Source organism: Eublepharis macularius, chromosome 4 (assembly GCF_028583425.1).
Source record: "Eublepharis macularius isolate TG4126 chromosome 4, MPM_Emac_v1.0, whole genome shotgun sequence".
NCBI classification, from domain to species: Eukaryota; Metazoa; Chordata; class Lepidosauria; order Squamata; family Eublepharidae; genus Eublepharis; species Eublepharis macularius.
In genome coordinates, this window is record NC_072793.1 from 20,974,899 (window position 1) to 20,993,482 (window position 18,584).

The 18,584-nt window shown below is 46.7% G+C and overlaps 1 protein-coding gene across 1 annotated transcript in view; it reads right to left on the reverse strand.

Annotated features, from left to right (window-relative positions):
* The window catches only part of SDK2 (sidekick cell adhesion molecule 2), a 104,686-nt gene that overhangs the window by 29,139 nt on the left and 56,963 nt on the right, over positions 1 to 18,584 (reverse strand). Inside the window, exons 23-32 of the mRNA XM_054976827.1 lie at positions 18,312 to 18,427; positions 16,690 to 16,879; positions 15,216 to 15,314; positions 14,123 to 14,317; positions 12,765 to 12,966; positions 11,812 to 11,915; positions 8,186 to 8,256; positions 5,912 to 6,047; positions 3,575 to 3,676; positions 2,777 to 2,892 (exon numbers count right to left, since the gene is read on the reverse strand). Of these exons, the coding sequence (XP_054832802.1) occupies positions 2,777 to 2,892; positions 3,575 to 3,676; positions 5,912 to 6,047; positions 8,186 to 8,256; positions 11,812 to 11,915; positions 12,765 to 12,966; positions 14,123 to 14,317; positions 15,216 to 15,314; positions 16,690 to 16,879; positions 18,312 to 18,427 (1,331 nt within the window). The remainder of the gene's footprint in view (positions 1 to 2,776; positions 2,893 to 3,574; positions 3,677 to 5,911; positions 6,048 to 8,185; positions 8,257 to 11,811; positions 11,916 to 12,764; positions 12,967 to 14,122; positions 14,318 to 15,215; positions 15,315 to 16,689; positions 16,880 to 18,311; positions 18,428 to 18,584) is intronic.

Consider the following 18,584-nt stretch of genomic DNA (forward strand, 5'->3'; position numbering starts at 1 on the left):
ATTTTCTAAATGCACCAAGAACAACATAGCAAACATCATTTCTCTCTTGCTTTGCCTTCAAGGCTCTATATGCCCACACAAATTCCGAAAGTCAGTATAAGCTTGAGCTTCTCTGACTGAGGAGAGGAATAAGGCTTGTTGTAAAAGCAATGGCGATACTTTATCACCATGTATATTTTGGTCAATCTAGTCTTGGCTGTCAAAATCTAGTTTGGACTCCCACAGTAACAGAATATTGCAGCTCGATTACTATTGGGAAATAGGCAAAATATGCATATTATACCTGTTCTACAGTCCTTCCATTGGTTACTTATTAATTTCCAGGTTCAATTCCAAGTGCTATTTATTATCTACAAGGTCCTTTGGTGAGCCGAGCAAAGCTGCCTGCAAAGGTTAAGAGCAACAGCTGCTCATATTTGAGCATTTTGTTTTCTGTTATGATTCCTGCCGGGTGGAATGGCTTGCTTGGTGAGGTCAGAAAGGCTCCCACACATTTATCATCCAACAGTATGTGTCAAATTGTTCGAGAGGGAATTTTTTTTAAATTAAGGAAATAGGGTTGTAGTTTCATGCTTGGATGCTATGAACAAGTTCCCTGCGTGCCAGATAGTCTCTGCTGCAGATTGCTCTTCCTCTTTTGCTAAAACCTTCGTTTTCTAGGGCCCCTTGAAAACCATTGATCGTGGACAAATGGAATGTTTAGCAGAAGAGGAAACGTGTCCTGTGACAAAAGCTACCTACTGCATACAGAAATTGTTCATAAGATGCAAGCCCTCCAGGGGAAGGTTTTGGCAGTTTTTATTGCCTTTTTTATAGCCCAGGTGAGCCTGATCTCATCAGACCTCAGAAACTGAGCAGAGTCAGCCTTGGTTAGTAATTGGATGGGAGATCTACAGCGAAGACCAGGGTTGCAGAGGCAGGCGAGGGCAAACCACCTCTGTTAGAGCCAAGCTACAAGTGATGCCTTACACAGGTTGGACACTTGTCAGCTTCCTTCAAGTTTTGATGGGAAATGTAGGCATCCTGGTCTTGCCGCTGTAATGGAGAGCCAAGCTGAAAAACCAGGACGCCTACATTTCCCATCAAAACTTGGAGGGAAGCTGACAAGTGTCCAACCTGTGTCAGGCGTCACTTGCAGCCTGGCTCTTAGTCTCTTGCCAAGAAAACCCCACCAGAGGTTGCCATAAGTCCACTATGACTTGAGGGCACTCTCCACCACCACCATTGCATTTTTTTCCTTAAAATTTTTTTTATTGAAATTGTAAGATCTATAACAACAGCGAGATAGCAATAAATAGCGATACCACTGCATTTTTAATTGCATTTTTTTAAAAAAAATTGTTATCTGCCTTGAGTCTCAGCAAGAAAGGTGGACTAGATACGGAGTAAATACATTTATTCAAAGCATAACCTGCTTCTTACAGTCACAGAAACTTATACCCAGCTAACACCACATTATTTTTTCTTAGCTGGCCAGTGAAGATTTACATCTGAGCTCTTCAGAGATTTGGTATGGAAAGGAAATTCTTTCCTCTGCAGGGACAGGGGAACATTAGGATACCTTCACCCCTGACCCGGGCAGTGCAGCATTAGGCAATCCGTCTCCAGTTCTGGCTCTTGGGGATGAATCAAGAATTGGGTGATGAACAGTGCTCTTCTGAAGTCACTCTTGGGTGAGCTCCAAACTTCTACAAAGAAGCTGGACCATCCCGCCGAGCCATGAAGTCAAGGCGCCGAAGAGACGGCAACAAGCAGGCTCCATGGCAACATTTCCCGGCACCCTTGTGGTTTCTTAGGAAACAGAACAGCAGCGTTCCAAAACTGCAGTTCTGCTGGCTTGCGGGGCCACCGATTGAATGTATCGAGCCAAAACAAAGAGTGGCTGAGCAGGGTTTGGCCAGAGACCACTTTTAGCTCCTCGGTGCCATTGCGGGATGCCTTGTCAACTGCCACAACATGGGGGACAGATGGGTGTTATGCTGGAATGACACATAGAAGCTGCCTTCAAATAAAGCCACATGCCATATGGTAGAAAGCAGTGGCTCCTCAGGCACGCATAGGCAAGGGACTGAAGTCCAACCCAGTTCCCTGGAGCATGCATAAAATGCAAATGGCTGGAAAGATGCACCTGCCATCTACATACGCTGCAGATATCGAGGTTACATAAAATGTTTTGTGTAACTCCCCAAAACACTGGCCTTGAAGTGGTCCTTAGCTTTAATAGAACGGAAGCATCCCGGATGGAGCGCAAGAGATCGAACTGCAGGCTTCTGTTTGAAGCTCAATGCTGTCACTTGCTGGCAGAGCGTGGAACTGCACTTTTCCCCCAGAGGATATTCTTTATTTCTTGTTTATTTTCCCTCTCTGATACATAGACGATTTCTGATATAATTATCCTTATAAATGAACTGAGCCAGAATCTCCTCTGACTTTAAAAAGGGCAGAGAGTACACTCTGAAACGCTGTAAGATACCTGAAACTATCTACCTCAACATCATGTACTTCTCCATTGCTTCAAGCACTCCAAACAGGTTAGACTGCATCATCATCATCATCATCATCATCAATAATAATAATAATAACAATTTTACTTATTTATTTTGAGAATTTATATGCCACCTGTCCAGCACCTGCTCAATTACATGGCAATATGGTTCTGTGGTAGTGGCAGGAGACGCCGCAGCCTCCAGCCTCAGCAACAGAGGTGATGCCGATTCTTATGCCCAGGTATGCCCATCCATACATATCTCAGAACATTCTCCCCGCTGCCTGGTACCTTATAGCCTTGGATGTCTCCGTTCTGTGCCTCTGGAGGTGGGGGCTCCCATGTGATATCGAGCTGGGTGGCTGTGGCACTTTGGATGACCACATTCTGTGGGGCAGCCGTGGGTACTGAAGAGAAAGACAATGGAGATGCAAGAACTGCTTGGCTTTGAACCAGAGGGCTGTCTCTGAACACCCCATGGCCCGCACTGGGTTTGCTGATCACTAGTTGAAAGCAGGGCTCATTTCAAGGGGGAACGCACAGGAACGCAGTTCTGGAAGTTCCCCAAAGAGGTCACATGACAGGTGGCCCCATTTTGGGCCCGTTTCGGCCTGGATTGGGCCCAAAATGGCCAGGATTGGGCCTAAAACAGCCAGGATTGGTCCCAAAACAGCCAGGATCGGGCCCTTGACGGGTGGTGGATCACTCTCCTGCTCAGCAGCGGCCCGATCCTAACCATTTTGGGCCCCTTTTTGGCCATTTTCAGCCCCTTTTTGTCATTTTGGGCCCAATTTCAGCCCTGAATGGCCAGGATTGGATCCAAAACAGCCAGGACAGGTGAGGTCAGGGTGTGTGGCATATGCTAATGAGTTATGCTAATGAGTTCCTCCAGCTCTTTTTCTACGAAATGACCCCTGGTTGAAAGCTTCCTCTTTGTTAACTGAGGAATGGGGCCTGAATATGGGTAATGCAGTGTCTTTGCCACCTCATTCAAGCAAAAGCCCCCGGTCTTAGCCTTGGACTTTCAGAGCAGGGAAGCCTATAGCGATGTGGGAGAGGTTGATGCCTGCAAGGAGACATTTGACTTACCAGCCTCCCCAACGAAGACTTCCTGGGGTGAGCTGGTGGGACCCTCACCCACAGCATTGTAGACGCTCATTCGGATCTCATAGCGATGGTGTTTGTTGAGATCTGCAGAAGCAGTGAGAGGCAGAGAGAGAAATCCCATCATGGAGCTGGAAGAAGATCTCCTCTCCTAGCCATGTTTCACTAAGCTCCCATTTTCTCATTCTGCGCTGCATTCATGCCCCTAGCCCCGTGTTTGAGAAGCAGAAAGGATGTGACTTGAAATATTTATTTATTTTACTCCATTTATACCCCACCATTCTCCCCAACGTGGCTTACCTCATTCTCCTCTCCTCTATTTTATCCTCACAACAATCTTGTGAGGTAGATTAGGCTGAGAGCGGCCCAAGGTCACCCGGTAAGCTTCCACGGCCCAGTGGGGATTCGAACCTGGTTTTCTCAGATCCTAGTCAGACACTCTAACCACTACACCAAAATGGCTCTCTGATCTCACAGCTCCCTTAAACTCCAGATTGAAATCAAGAGCAGTGCCACACATTCTGGGCCACCCATTCTTATATCCCTCCTTTTTCTCCTGTCCCCGCGTGGCATTCCCCCCCCCCCGCCACTTTCCCTTCTTCCACGGCTCTCTTCCTGACACTGTCCTTTAAAGAGGATGACACGATGGGGATAGAGCAACGGAAGAAAACTACTTCATTGCGCAGTAAGAATAGTAAATGTCGAGGTTTAGCTTCTGACCTATGGCTGCCTAGCATCAATTCTTTAAAAAAAGCAACTTCAAAACCCTCATGATTGCGCACACAAGCTTACCAAGGTGAAGGTAGTGTTTGCCCTAAGACTGAGTCAGTAAAAAGGCCTTTAATATCCAGAGGAGATTTCCCAAATTCTTAATGGATCTAGTCCTTATTCTCCTCATTCTACCCACTGCCCTAAAGTATTCCATAAAACGTATTCTTCCCCTCATTATTATTCTCTTAGTACTTCCTTTTGTCATTACTCCAACATGAAAAGTGCCATCTTGGAATTTTTTTTAAAAACTATTTTGACTAATGTGTACTGCATGTCTGTGATCCACATTCTGTTAATGTTAAGTGATACAGAACCGTGTACTTTTTGTATACTCCAAAATTTTACATTGCTGTAGCACAGTGGTTCGGCTGCGAATCGGCACTCTGCTGGTTCAAATTCCACGACTGCCATGAGCTCAGTAGGTGGCCTTGGGTAAGCCACTCCTCTCAGCCCCAGCTCCCCACCTGTATTGTGGGGATAATAATAACACTAACTTGTTCATAGCTCTGAGCGACGCACTAATCTGTCTAGAAGAGCAGTATTTAAGTGCAGTTGTTGTTGTTGTTGTTATTATTGAAATTTGGCAATTTGGGCTTGTAACTGCTAGCAAAACCCACAATCTGTGTACATGGGAGCCCTCACAGATTCACGTCGCTAATACCGAAACGAGCTGTTCCCCAACCACATCCATGTGACTGGATCCTAAGAGAGACCAGCAACACAAACAGAAAGACAAATGCATAGAGAAGACCAAGCGCCCACTTACTGTCCAGCTCGTACTGTGTGAGGGAGGCCTCAGTCAGGTTCCGCATGGCGTATGTTGCTGTGAGGTGGCAGGTGGTCAGAAGGGAAAAGCAGTCAGTGCAGGTTAGCCACATGTAAAGAAACAATCTTGACAAGGCAAGCGGGACTAAGAGACATCACTGGGGAGGAGCAAAACAGCTAGGAGAGAAACTCACAGCAAAGAACGTACAGGAGTCTCCAAGGAAGCGAACGAATACCCAGGGGAGAAGTAGCAACCAGAGCTACCACGCAAGACAAACGCAGCTACCTAGAATCAGCAGTGGGCACGACACAGCATGACCGGGACACAACCTTCATAATGCTCAAGTGGCCTGAGGTTCTGGACCTGGCAGTTCAACAGGGAGGGAAAGCCTCCCCGAGAGAAAGCCCTCCCTGGTCTTAAAAAGAGATTAAGCTGATAGGATCGGACCCTCTGCCAGCATACTGGGAAGATCCACGTTTCCCATGGCAATTTGTCCAAATGTATGGGGATCAATACTTTGTTACTGCAGGACAGCTTGTGAATGAGTATTGGGCAGTTTGCTATTGTATGAAGGGCTGGCAGCTCTGGATGCATTTGTGTTAAGTGTTCAAACATGTTTACTACCGGGGCTTGTTTATGGAGGATCGCCGCTCAGGATTGATGGCCATAATGTATTGTTGCTATAGAATCTAACCGATCTTTACACAGAGGCTGCAATGGGTGCTGATCTCCCCCGCACACCTTCCCCAGTTACTGCAAACCAGTCTACCCACAGGCACACTCACAGGTCAGTTCTGTCCATTTTGCACTGGGACTGCCGATGCTGCGTGCAATGAAACCCCGCAACCCTTCGTACGTCAGCTCTCGATAGCGGATACGGAAGCCTAGCAAGATGCCATTGATTTTGTCCTCTGATGGAGCCTGGGCAAGGGGAATCAGAGAGTCAAGGAGGGCCCCGTATGCTAAATTCCCTCCCCAACCCACAGCATAATCAGCACAATGTATCAAACCACACCTGGCTCCTTCCTGCCTTCTAATACTTGGTGAATCCCAGTTTTGCAGCCCATTCAAGAAATGGAAGAGAGGAGCTGATGGAGACAGGCAAGAGATGCCTCAAAATGGTTACAAAATCATTATATGCCAAATATAAAGCAATGAATGGGTGGGATATAGTATCTGCAACCTTTATTTCAAGCGTCCAGTCCATTACAGAGTTCCACCCCTGCACACATACATACCAACTGAGGTTTCTTGCCCTACTCTGCAGGGAGGATCACACCCTTGGATTTTTTTTTGATGCCCTAGAGGAGCTATGACTTTGATGTTCACCGCCACCTCATACAAATTCAATATACAGAAAAACATGAAGTCTAGAATGAACTTTTACCTTTATTTTCTTGGCATTTGAAATGGAAAAGGTAAAAATAATCATAGATATTGTGTTGATTAAAAAACCCCTATTTTCATTAAATTCACTTCTGTATTCTAACTTTGGAGTTCCTTCAAGTTCGGCGTCCTCGGAGTTGACTTATATGGGCCAGCCCTGATCACCTTTCTTCTGCAAGCTACGGCACTGTAAAAAATTTGGCATGCAAAGTTTCAACACTGAAACACTCCATTGTGACTAACAGTGAAATTCTAAGCAGAGTTACACCAGTTTAAGCCCATTTAAAAACATTTAAACTAGAGTAACTCTGTTTAGGATTGCACTAATAATGTCCTTTCTTTTTGTTTTTTGGTTACTACCACACTGAATAAAGAACATGGGCATGAGGGTAAATCCTGGGAACTAGAAACAGATCTGAGTGCACACACTTGGGCTGTGTTCACATGGATGTTTTCCTTCACTTTGGCTACCTTATTGCAGTACTGTTTGTTCTGTTTCCATATTTCTCCCACTTGGTTGTGATCTTTCCTAAACCTGGATTGGTACAATCTTTTTAGGAAGACAGCAGTCAAAGCAATTTTTGGACATAGTGTGGATGGGAAGAAGCATATTTTTTCAACCTGCCCACGTCAAAGAGCCCCGTGGCGCAGAGTGGTAAGCTGCAGTACTGCAGCCCAAGCTCTGCTCACGACCTGAGTTCGATCCTGGCAGAAGCCGGGTTCAGATAGCTGGCTCAAAGTTGACTCAGCCTTCCATCCTTTTGAGGTCGGTAAAATGAGTACCCAGTTTCCTGGGGGTAAAGTGTAGATGACTGGGGAAGGCAATGGCAAACCACCCCTTAACAAAAAGTCTGCCAAGAAAATGACGTGATGTGACGCCCCCCCGCATGGGTCAGTAATGACTCCGTGCTTGCACAGGGGACTACCTTTATCTTTACCTATGTCAGCACCCTTCTCCTTTCTTCAGTCGCTGTGGGGACTGGTACATTCTTGCAATGGATTGTTATTAAGTTATAGTGATCTAGCACTTTTCAATTTTTAAAAGGCCTGAAAAAGTCCTCTAGAAGCGAAGGGTGGGATTGGCAGCCACTGAGTGCTGAGGCAAGGAAAGTGAGAAGAAAGTTTCTGTGGGTACTCTGTTGCCACTCCCACTGCCTTTGTATTCGCAGCAACAAAGACAGCTATAAAGAAAGTCATGTTGAAGCAGCCTTGGATAAAGTCTCATGGCCTTTGTTCAGGCTTGCTTATCTAAGGGCCAAGCTACAAGTGACGCCTGACACAGGTTGGACACTTGTCAGCTTCCCTCAAGTTTTGATGGGAAATGTAGGCATTCTGGTCTTGTAGCGTGGCGCTCCGACAGCTATCCAATGGACTTTTCAACTGTCACTTGTCCAACATTCCGCCAAGCTGCCTACCTTGCCTATCAAAACTTGAGGGAAACTGACAAGTGTCCGACCTGTGTCAGGCGTCACTTGTAATTTGGCCCTAAGGTCTGTACTCCAGCTGGTCCCGTTCTTGTAGTATGTGATGCAGAAAAGTTATACAACGTAGGAATGTTTCCTTAGTCAGAACTTTTTCAGCAAAAGGTGACAGCTCCCTCCATTCCAGCACTGCTAGCCAAAGTTCCAACGGGGTGGGTGTGTCTAATAGAATAAAAGAGAACGCTAGCCTACCTGCCAACGGATCAACACTGACGTGGTGGTGTGTGGCGTCACAGACAAGATAGTGGGAGCTTCCTCTGGGGCTGAGAGGGGAGAAGAAAGACGAGTAAAACTCAGGAAGAACTGAACCACTTTAATCTATGTGGTGGCAGCAGCAGGCTATGGACACAGAACTTGAAATAACTACTTGGTATTGGTGGTGAAGACCAACCTTATTACCAGGGCTTTTTTTCAGCGGGAACATGGTGGAATGGAGTTCCAGCACCTCTTGAAAATGGTCACATGCAGAGGGGAGTTTAGATTGCCCCTCTGTCTGGAGATCAGGTGGCGGGGCCACCAGCCATGTGACCGTTTTCGCCGAGGGCGATTTAAACTTTAAAAAACTCCCCCCTTGTTCCAGATGACCCAAAGTGACGTCATTGTGCGGTCCTGTGCTGGCAACCCGCTGAGTTCCACTACCTCTTTTCCCAGAAAAAAAGCCCTGCTTATTACCCTCTTACAGCTTATTGGTTGTAGTGGATTTACCTTGTCTTCTACTTAGCCAGGTCCATCCATATCACTGTCTACATTACTCCCACCTCTGTTTCTTCTACTCATCTTCCATTTCTCCTATTGACCCTTAATTTCCTCACAGATTCAGGTTCAAGTCTCCCTGTAGGAACAGCTGCACCAGCTGTGGTCATTTCAGTAGTTCCCCCTGGCTGTCCCTTCAATTGACACTGCGTGTACCACAGCAGCTAGGAGCTGATCGTTTAAAATCCTATTTTATAGAACAGCTTGCCAGAACACATTGTTATCAGTGTTACACATAGCTTATAAGGCTATATTTTTTCAGGGGGTCTTTACTGAGAATGAATGTTATCTCTGTTCTTCTGTCAAGCTGTGCTCCATTGGCTTAAAAAAAAAATTACCTATTGAAGAAATTCTTATATTATTCTTATGTAAACTAGGCTTTTTAATCCTACATATTTTGTTTTTGGCTAAAATAGCCCACCTCTCATGTGGAATGCAGGTTAGAGCGTGATTGGATCCAGCCAGCTTTTTCATTCGGAGGCTCATGACCTGCCCTGTGGACCCTTGCCCGTCATGGCTGACGAAGGCCAGCACTGATGGGCTTTGGGCTTCCCTGGAGGCCATTGTCAGTCTTTCCTTAAGCTCCAGGGTTTTTCCTGGAGCATTGAAGGAAGCGGTGATGCGGTCTCTCCTGAAGAAACCATCTTCAGGAGACCCATTGAACCAATGGGTCAACCATTGACCCGACCAATTACCGCCCAGTCTCAAAGCTCCCATTTCTGGGTAAGGTGATTGAGCTGGCAATGGCGGAACCACTGCAGGTATTCCTAAAGGACTCCTCTGTCCTGGATCCATTCCAGTCGGGCTTCCACGCTGGCCATGGAACAGAGATGGCATTGGTCACCTTCACAGACATCTTCACAGACACCTGGACTGAGGTGGGTTGGCACTGCTGGTGTTATTGGATCTTATGGCAGCATTTGACATGGTTGACTGTGATCTGTTGACCCACTGCCTCACTGATGTGAGGATACATGAGATGCCTTACACTGGCTAGTCTCTTTCCTCCAGGGTTGGGGACAGAGGGTAGAGCTTGGGGAGCAGTTGTCACCGTGCCACCCGTTAGTGTGCAGTGTCCCTCAGGGGGCGATACTCTCCTCGATGTTGTTTAACATCTACATGTGTCTCTTTGCCCAGATGGAGTTTGGGTTTAGGATGCCATCAGTACGCTGATGACACCCAACTTTATCTGTTGATGGACAGCCAGCTGGATTCTGCCAATCTGTCTGGGGTTTTGCAGGCTGTGAATGGATGGTTAAAACACAGTCGACTGAAATGGAACCCTATGAAGACAGAGGTTCTGCACCAGGGTTGTGGGCTTCTGGGTTGGGAATGTGGCTTCTGGCCCTTGAAAGTGTGCCACTTGCGCCTGTACCAATGGTGAGGAGTCTGGGCCTGGGCCTGGATGCCTCCTTATCAAGGGAGGCCTAGGTCATAGCAGTTGCCAGGTTCCCTTTTTCCTATCTTTGCCCGATCAGGCAACTTGTCCCTTACCTTCTGACCCATGACCTAGCTGCAATGATCCACACAACATTCACCTCCAGATGGGATTACTGTAGCTTGCTCTACACTGGGCTGCCCTTGGGCCTGACCCGGAAGTTGTAACAGGTCCAGAATGCAGCGGCACATTTTGACAGGGACTCCGTTCCGATCACACATAACATCTGTTTTGTGCCAGCTACACTGGCTTCCGGCGGAGTTCCAGATCAGGTTCAAGGTTCTGGCCTTAACCTTTAAGGCCCTTCGTGGACTGGGACCGACATACCTGCGGCACAGCCTCTCACCTTACATTCCCCAGAGGGTGCTCCGTTCAGCAGATAACCATCTCCTAGTGATTCCTGGCCCCAGGGAGGTTTGTCTTGCCTCGACCAGATCCAGGGCTTTTTCGGCCCTGGCACCAGCCTGGTGGAACTCTCTGTCTGTGGAAACTCAGGCCCAGTGGGGCTTGCTATCATTCCACAGGGTCTGACGGAGATATTCCACCAGGCTTATGGTGGTGGAGGTGGGTGAATTTCTCAACCAGGTTTGTGTCTCCTCCTGGTTTTCTTGTCTGCCTAACAGCTTGCTACCCCTGCTCCACAGGATTTGAGATTTGAGACTGGGATTGTGCATGTGCACTCTATAGTGGATGCTGTTTTATTAAATCTGAAATACTGATGATTTTATTCTGTATTGTATTATTGCTGTTTATCTTTTTATGCGTATTCCTTATTGTTGCAAAGCGCTCTGCGCTTGTACGCAGGGAGAGTGAACTATAAAGTCAACAAAATAAATAAATCAATAAATAATCTATTTCTGCATATTCCAGCTGCCATCCCATAAGGCAGGTAACATGATACCCAGCATAACATTTTTGGTGGTCAAGGAGGGTCTCCTTCTCACTTTTTCATTGTCAGAAAAGGTGGTCATAATCCAACCCCGTCGGTTGTGCATCCCACAACTTTGAGCCTGAACTTCAGCTTCTGTTTTTCAGTTTCAACGTAGACAATGTCACTACTAGGGCTTTTTTTCAGCTGGAACGCAGTGGAACGGAGTTCCGGAACCTCTTGAAAATGGTCACATGGCTGGTGGCCCCGCCCCCTGATCTCCAGACAGAGGGGAGTTGCGATTGCTGAGCAGCAGGGAGGCCAATCTCAACTCCCCTCTGTCTGGAGATCAGGGGGCGGGGCCACCAGCCATGTGACCATTTTCTCTGAGGGCAACCCACTGAGTTCCACCACCTCTTTTCCCTGAAAAAAAGCCCTGGTCACTACTATAGGAAAAGCAAACCAAGGAAAGGCACTAGCCCATCCGACAAGACTTGGGGGGAAGATCTGTGACATAGCTCATTGAGGACAATTCATGGATTAAGCGTGAAATGAGTGGCTCAAAGGAGGAGAGGCTAGAGGTTAGAGGAGATGACCTAAATGCAGTACTGGGTAGCTCAAAGAGGACTGGAAGAGGTGATCACTCTAGCCATGTACATTGCAACAACTTCAGCTTCTAGACAGCCTCATTCACAAAGCACACGTCTCTATTCCTACAAAGACAAAAGAAGCAACCCGTGATGCAAGGTGTCCACTTACCAGCCTGCAGTGTGGTGAGGGACTCTGACTCGTCACTGTACTCGCTATCGCCAATGTCATTGGTTGCCTTGACCCGGAATTTATAGGTGGTGAAAGGCTTCAGCCTGTAAGAGGAGTACATGATGCTTGGCTTGGCCTCAGAGGAATCATCCAGGGCCAACCCCTCTGGCTATCCTCTCCTTGCCACACCAACATCTCTCAACCCAAGGCCAGCAAATTCTTTTAAAGCACTTCAGAAAAGCCATCTTGGCCTCTCCCTGTGTGATCTGGCCTATCCCTGATTACAGAAGGAAGTAAGTCAGGTTTTAATTCATCTCTGTCTGAGGAAACTAGGGCCTGGCGGGATTTGTTATCTTTCCGCCGGGCCTGCAAGACGGAGATGTTCCGCCAGGCATTTGGTGGGACTGAAAAGGGGAGGGGTGGCAAACCCCGTTACAATCTGGTATGTAAGAAAGGACAAGCCCACGGGGAATATTCCCCGTGGGCTTGTCCTTTCTTACATACCAGGCATTTGGTGGGGGCTGGGCTGTCCTCTTGCCGGCCGTACCACTGAAGACCGTCCACCACCCATGCAGGAGCTCATAAGTGTGACGCAGGTCATTATGTAAGAGCCTAAAATGCTGTATTTTAATATTTATATCTGCCAATTGAGAAATTTTTATTGTATATGGAATAGTGTTTAATGTTTACTTATAATGTTTTTACTGGTTTTAAACTGTATGTTACAAATTGTATGTTGTCACACCGCCTGTCTGACGGGGAGGTCTAGACATGCAATAAATAAATAATTTGATTAAAGGACTACAGGGTATTTTTTCAGAGCAGAAGATAAGTGCAGCTCCTCTGGTTAGAACAGCCACTCTTCCACGGGCAAAAACCGGACAGTTGTCCCAGGCAATGCCACTTTTGTTTCTTATATAAGCCTCCCTGTACTTGAGAAGTGGCTGACTCACCTGTTGACGATGAAGGACGTGGTGTTATGGCCGACAGAGGCAGAATGTAGCACCCATTTCCCATCAGGGATTTCCCGTGTTTGCACAGTGTAATACCGGACTGGGGAAAGCCCATCACTGCCTGGTTCCCAGGATAACAATACGGTCCTTGCTTTGACATCTTCCTGCAGCACCACTGGCTTGCTTGGAGGTTGGGGACGGTCTGGGGAGGGGAATGGGAAGAAAGGCACAACTTACTGAAAGCTGGAAACATGGAGTGGAAATGAAAATGGACAATGGCTGGGCAGAATCACTAACACTTGAGTGATGATGCTACTATCACCTAGGACGGATCTTCAGTGGATTAAGGTGCACAAGGAATTTTAAAGAAAAAGACTCCCTTCACTGGTAGAGTATGGACACACATCTTTACATTCACTATCCAATCCAACCACATAAAGTTTATGAAACAGAAAAGCCATATTCCAGCATGCATTCACTGGATCCCTAAGAAGCCCAGTTTTTGATTTTAAAAGGGTGCTTTTGCCTGATAAAAGAAGTGAGCCATTTTGCATTTTCATCTTAGTTAAGGCTCTTCCAAAAGAGTACCACTATATTGTCTCTGTGGTTCGAAACAGCTATAGGCAAATGAGGAAACTCACAGGCTTCCAATACTACTATTGGTTAAAAAGAGGGGAGGGCGCTTTTAAGATATGCTGGAATATCAGCCCAAAGATGCATACCTCTGAATGCCATGTCTACTTTGGGCCTAAGGTGGAAGAATAATAGACTATACCACTTCAGATTGCTGTCAAAATGTGGGGGTGGGGATAAGGTGATATTATATTGTCTTTTCAAATGTCCCACCACATTAAAAGAAACCTCCTTGAATTTAGATCCAGAAAAGCTGTGTTAGTCTGTAGTCGCAAAATAGTAAAAAATCCAGTAGCACCTTTAAGACTAACGACTTTATTGTAGCATAAGCTTTCGAGAACCACAGCTCTCTTCATCAGATGCATCAGACGAAGAGAACTGTGGTTCTCAAAAGCTTATGCTACAATAAAGTTGGTTAGTCTTTAAAGTGCTACTGGACTCTTTACTATTCTTGAATTTAGTGAGAAAAAACGTACAGCACAGTCTTCTCCTTACAGTGCAGAAAAATTTACTGAATGCAAAGAGCTTCTTAAGATTAAAGATCTGATCCCTCTTACTTGCTATGAGTAAAGAAAGAGTCTGGAATTGTACCACCTTTAGTTACTACTTAGGTGTAACACGTCAAATGACGCTCAGTCTCATGCCGATTCCACCAAAATGCACTGGCCTTGTTGCCTACCGCTGACCTCCCCCAAAGCCCTTATGTCCCTTCCTGACACACTTACCTCTCTTCTCAGTGGTGACTACCAGTGCCTCTGCTGCCTCGCCCCAGCCCTTCCGGGTCTGAGCCGTGATACGGAAGAGGTAGGTGGACTCAGGTCTGAGACCGATCGCTGTAAACTGACGGGCACTGGGATTGAGTATTTCCACACTGGCTGAATTGGCAGTGGTGGTGTTGAGGCGGTGGGTGATCTGGTATGCTGCATAAGGTTGGAACACGCTATTAGAAAATGCTTGTGAAAAGACAAACCGTCCTATATCTTCCTCCTTATTGCAAGCCAAGGGGGGGAACATCCATCTCAAAGAACCAGTTTGGTGTAGTGGTTAAGAGCAGCGGGACTCTAATCTGGAGAACTGGGTTTGATTCTTGACTCTTCCACTTGAAGCCGGCTGGGTGACCTTGGGTCAGTCACAGCTTCTAGGAGCTCTCTCAGCCCCATCCACCTCACAGGGTGTTTGTTGTTGTGGGGATAATAATAACATACTTTGTAAACTGCTCTGAGTGGGTGTTAAGTCATCCCGAAGGGCAGTATATAAATCAAATGTTGTTGTTGTTATTATTAAAGGAAGTATTTCTTGTTATTCTGCCCTTCCTCCAAGGAGGTCTAAATGATGTATATGGTTCCCCCTGCCTTGTTTTACCCTTTACAATAATTGTGTGAGGCTGGGAGAGAGAGACAGTGAGGTCACCCAGTGGATTGGCCATTTTGGCCATTTTGGTGTAGTGGTTAAGAAAGAGCGGCAAGACTCTAATCTGGAGAATTGGGTTTGATTCCTAGTCCTCCACTTGAAGGCAGCTGGGTGACCTTGGGTTAGACTCACAGCTCTTCCAGAGCTCTCTCAGCCCCACCCACCTCACAGGGTGATTGTTGTGGGGATAACATGCTTTGTAAACCGCTCTGAGTGGGTGTTAAGTTGTTCTGAAGGGTGGTATATGAATTGAATGTTATTGTTATGATATCCCTCAAAATTCCTCTAATAGCATTGACTGCTGCCCCAAATAGCAGGCAGATAAAGGATACAGTGTCAGTTGCAAGAGCCACTCTGGCCAACCATCTCTGTGGTGCATGTAGGGGGGGGGAGGTGTTACTCACTTACCCAGAATGATACCATTGGGAGCAGCGGGGGGCTGCCAGATGAGCCGTACAGAAGTAGTTCTCACTTCAGGGAAGAGAATGCCAACTGGAGGCCCAGGCACTGCAATACAGGGAGACAGAATCCGATGACGTTATCAAGGAACAGAACTTGAAAAAGAGGCATTGTTCATACTTAGAACCAAGTGGCAGGGGAAAAAAAAGGTATGAAACTAGATATATATGGGCGTATGAATAGAAACATTTCCAAGAAATAAAAGCTTTCATGGAGCATTATCATTTACCTACAGGTTAGCTGATTTATTAACTCAACAAAGGGGTTATACTAGAATCACTGAGAAATAAAAATCTCTGTCTCTCATAGTCACTGTATGCATGTATGAATTTGCACATAAAAGTACATAAAAGGAGATACAGAGCTAGAAAACAAAATATTCCTTTAGAAATATGGAAAAACACATACGCTCAAGTACACAAGCGTTCGTTCAAAGTAGCAAAAAACACACATACCCTGAACAGGTTAGGTACAGATGGCTGAAACAGATTTGGATTATGCAAACACACAGAAATGAAAAAACCCCGAGAACAGATTGGCATGCACGTACACACACAATATAATCATAGGCACAGTACAAGAAAAGGTGATATCCCATGCTGTATTTATTTTAGAATTGGAGATATTTTTTATTAAACTGAGTTTTCAATAATATATAATTAAGGTTCTACAGTGAACTTAGTATATCCTAAGATATAAAAGGCAAACCGTGTTGCTGACGACTCATTTCTTATCCCCGTGTAGGCGCAGTACACAGGTATAAGAAGTGAGTCAGGAGCAAAACCTTTTGCCTTCCTGCCTCCTCCTCAGGGCCTCCAGAGGGCTGGAAAGGCCCAGTGCAGTTGTAGGAAGACCTGCTGCCGTGGCTCCTGGCCTTTCTGCCACCTCAGGGCCTGGTGCAGTGTGGGGCTGCCCAACTTGGCATCCTGGCAGCCTGCTGCGAGGCAGCCCAGCCTGGTGGCCCACTGCAGGGTGGCCTAGCCTGCTGCAGTGCAGGTCGGTGCAGTGTGGCCTGGCCCACTGCGGTGTGGAGTGGCCAGGCACGGCAGCCCACTACTAGAGCCGGAGGAACTCTAGAGCGCTACAGCCTGCCGCGGCCTGAGGAACTCCACTGCTGCAGAGGAGCCCACCACTGTGGCAGGAAGGCTCAGTGTGGCCACGAGGCGGGGGTGTGTGTGTGTTCCCTGCTACTAGAGCCCATTGTATTAAATCACAATAGACACTGGCGCTAGTGGGATCATAACCCCATAATAGTTTGGGTTGCGTTCCTTCACAGCCCAGGCATGTGTTACAAGGCTTAGACTTTGCTTGATCTGTGTGGCCCTTACAGATCCTCTTATTCTATTCCAGAACTTTCCTCTTTTTCTGGTTTACCACACTTCCCTCACACGCCCAACCAAAAGATGGATCGCTGGACACCTACCATCATCCAATGTGCGCTCGAGGATGGGTGGATTGCTGGGCACACCATCACCAATGCGGGTGAAAGCAAGCACTCGGATCTCGTATAAGACGTACTTGCCCATGCCTGTGAGTTGGGCACTCCTTGAGGCATTGCCCTCCACCACCCAGAACTGGGCTCTTGAGTCCGAGTCCTTCTCCTTATACATGACCTAAAAAAGAAGGGACAGAAATGACGGAGGTGAGAGAGTGACGGAAAGACAGACATATGGACAAACTACGGGTCCTAACAGTTGCCCCCAAATGGTCCTTACTGCTGTTGTCCCCAACAGGTCCTTACCGCTGCCCCCAAATGGTACTAAGGGAAGGAGAGGGGACTCATAGGTTAGTAATATGAGAGTCCTGAATAGGAAGGGAAAGAGTTGCAGGGCAGAAAGCCGGGCATTTTGGAAATACCTCAAGCTTAAGATCAGAGTGGGAAGTTCACTGAAGAAGGAAGAGACTAGAGCAGGCCAGAGATGAAAGAGTGAGGAAAGAGGAAAGGTTTTACTTAGGCCTGCCTTTGCTAGCTAATAAAGTATCTGGGGAAATAAAACAAAAATGGTCTTGAAAAAAAAACTCAGATAAGCTTGAGGCATTGTGGGCTTGGTCCACTTTGGTGGGTAAAGTATCCATACTTTAGTATTAAAAGGCAGGATCTAGGAAGCTGCAACTGGCCATCGTGTTATAAATATACACACATCGTGCAGAGTTGGAGGGCCTCTGCTGGGCTACTGCACACATGAGACGCCAGATTTAAAGACAAGGACACTGTAGGTGGAGATGGAGTGAAACAGGAAAGGATGGGAAAGAGGAGCACAAGGTTGGGATAGCTGTGTGGAGGGACAGAAGGGTCTGTATCAGGGGTGGCCAAACTTGCTTAATGTAAGAGCCACACAGAATAGACGTCAATGTTTGAGAGCCACAAGACATGATGCATTGAAGTGACTTCAGAGGAGGAGGTGGGTTTGGGGGAGTGTCCTGAAAGTGACATCACAGAAAAGGGTGGGGTTTGGTGCAGTATGCTGGAAGTGACATCATCAGAAGGGGTGGAGCTTGGGAAAAGCCATCACCTGACCTTTGACTTGTAAGTGACATCACAAAAGGGACATCACATCCTTGCTAGGCTTCACCCCCAAAGTCCCCAGATATTTTCTAAGTCAGACCTGGCAACCCCAACATTTTTACTGAAAATATGGAAGACATGGACAGAAGGAAGGAAGAAAAAAAGGAAAAGGAAGGAAAGACATGGAAAGAAAGGAGGTAAGGGAGGGAAAAACATGGAAAGAAAGGAGGTAAGGGAGGGAAATAAACTAGATTAAAATAAAATGTGTGACCACGGTGATACTCAGAGATCTCTAGGAGCTGCACAATATGTCTAGAAGAGCCAGATGTGGCTCCTGAGCTGCAGTTTGGCCACCCCTGGTCTATATATTGAGACTAAGGATCCAGGACTCAGACAGACAGAGGAAGATGGTGCATCTAGGTCTTGGATGAAAGGGCTTCAAGGTCGTCTTGAGGGGCACTGCCAAATCTGAGTGCCTGCAAGGTAGTGTAAAAGAGAAGGCAGCCCTTGAGGGAAAAGACAGTGTTTCTGATACTCACCTTATAGCCCAGAATAAGCCCATTTCGGTCAGGTTCAGGAATATCATTCCACCGCACCAGCATAGAGGTAGAGGTGGTAGCCAGGGCGGAAATATTGGTTGGTCCGGAGGAAGGCACTGTGTGCATAGAGAATGGAAGGTCTTCAGCAACCAGTTCTTCTGAGGGGGTTCTGTAATAGCTAACACTTGGGGAGGGACCCATAGAAAAGCCCAGTTCTCCACGTGCAAAGTTCCAGATAGGTAGTTATCTGGACCTGCCCGATTATCTCAAGAT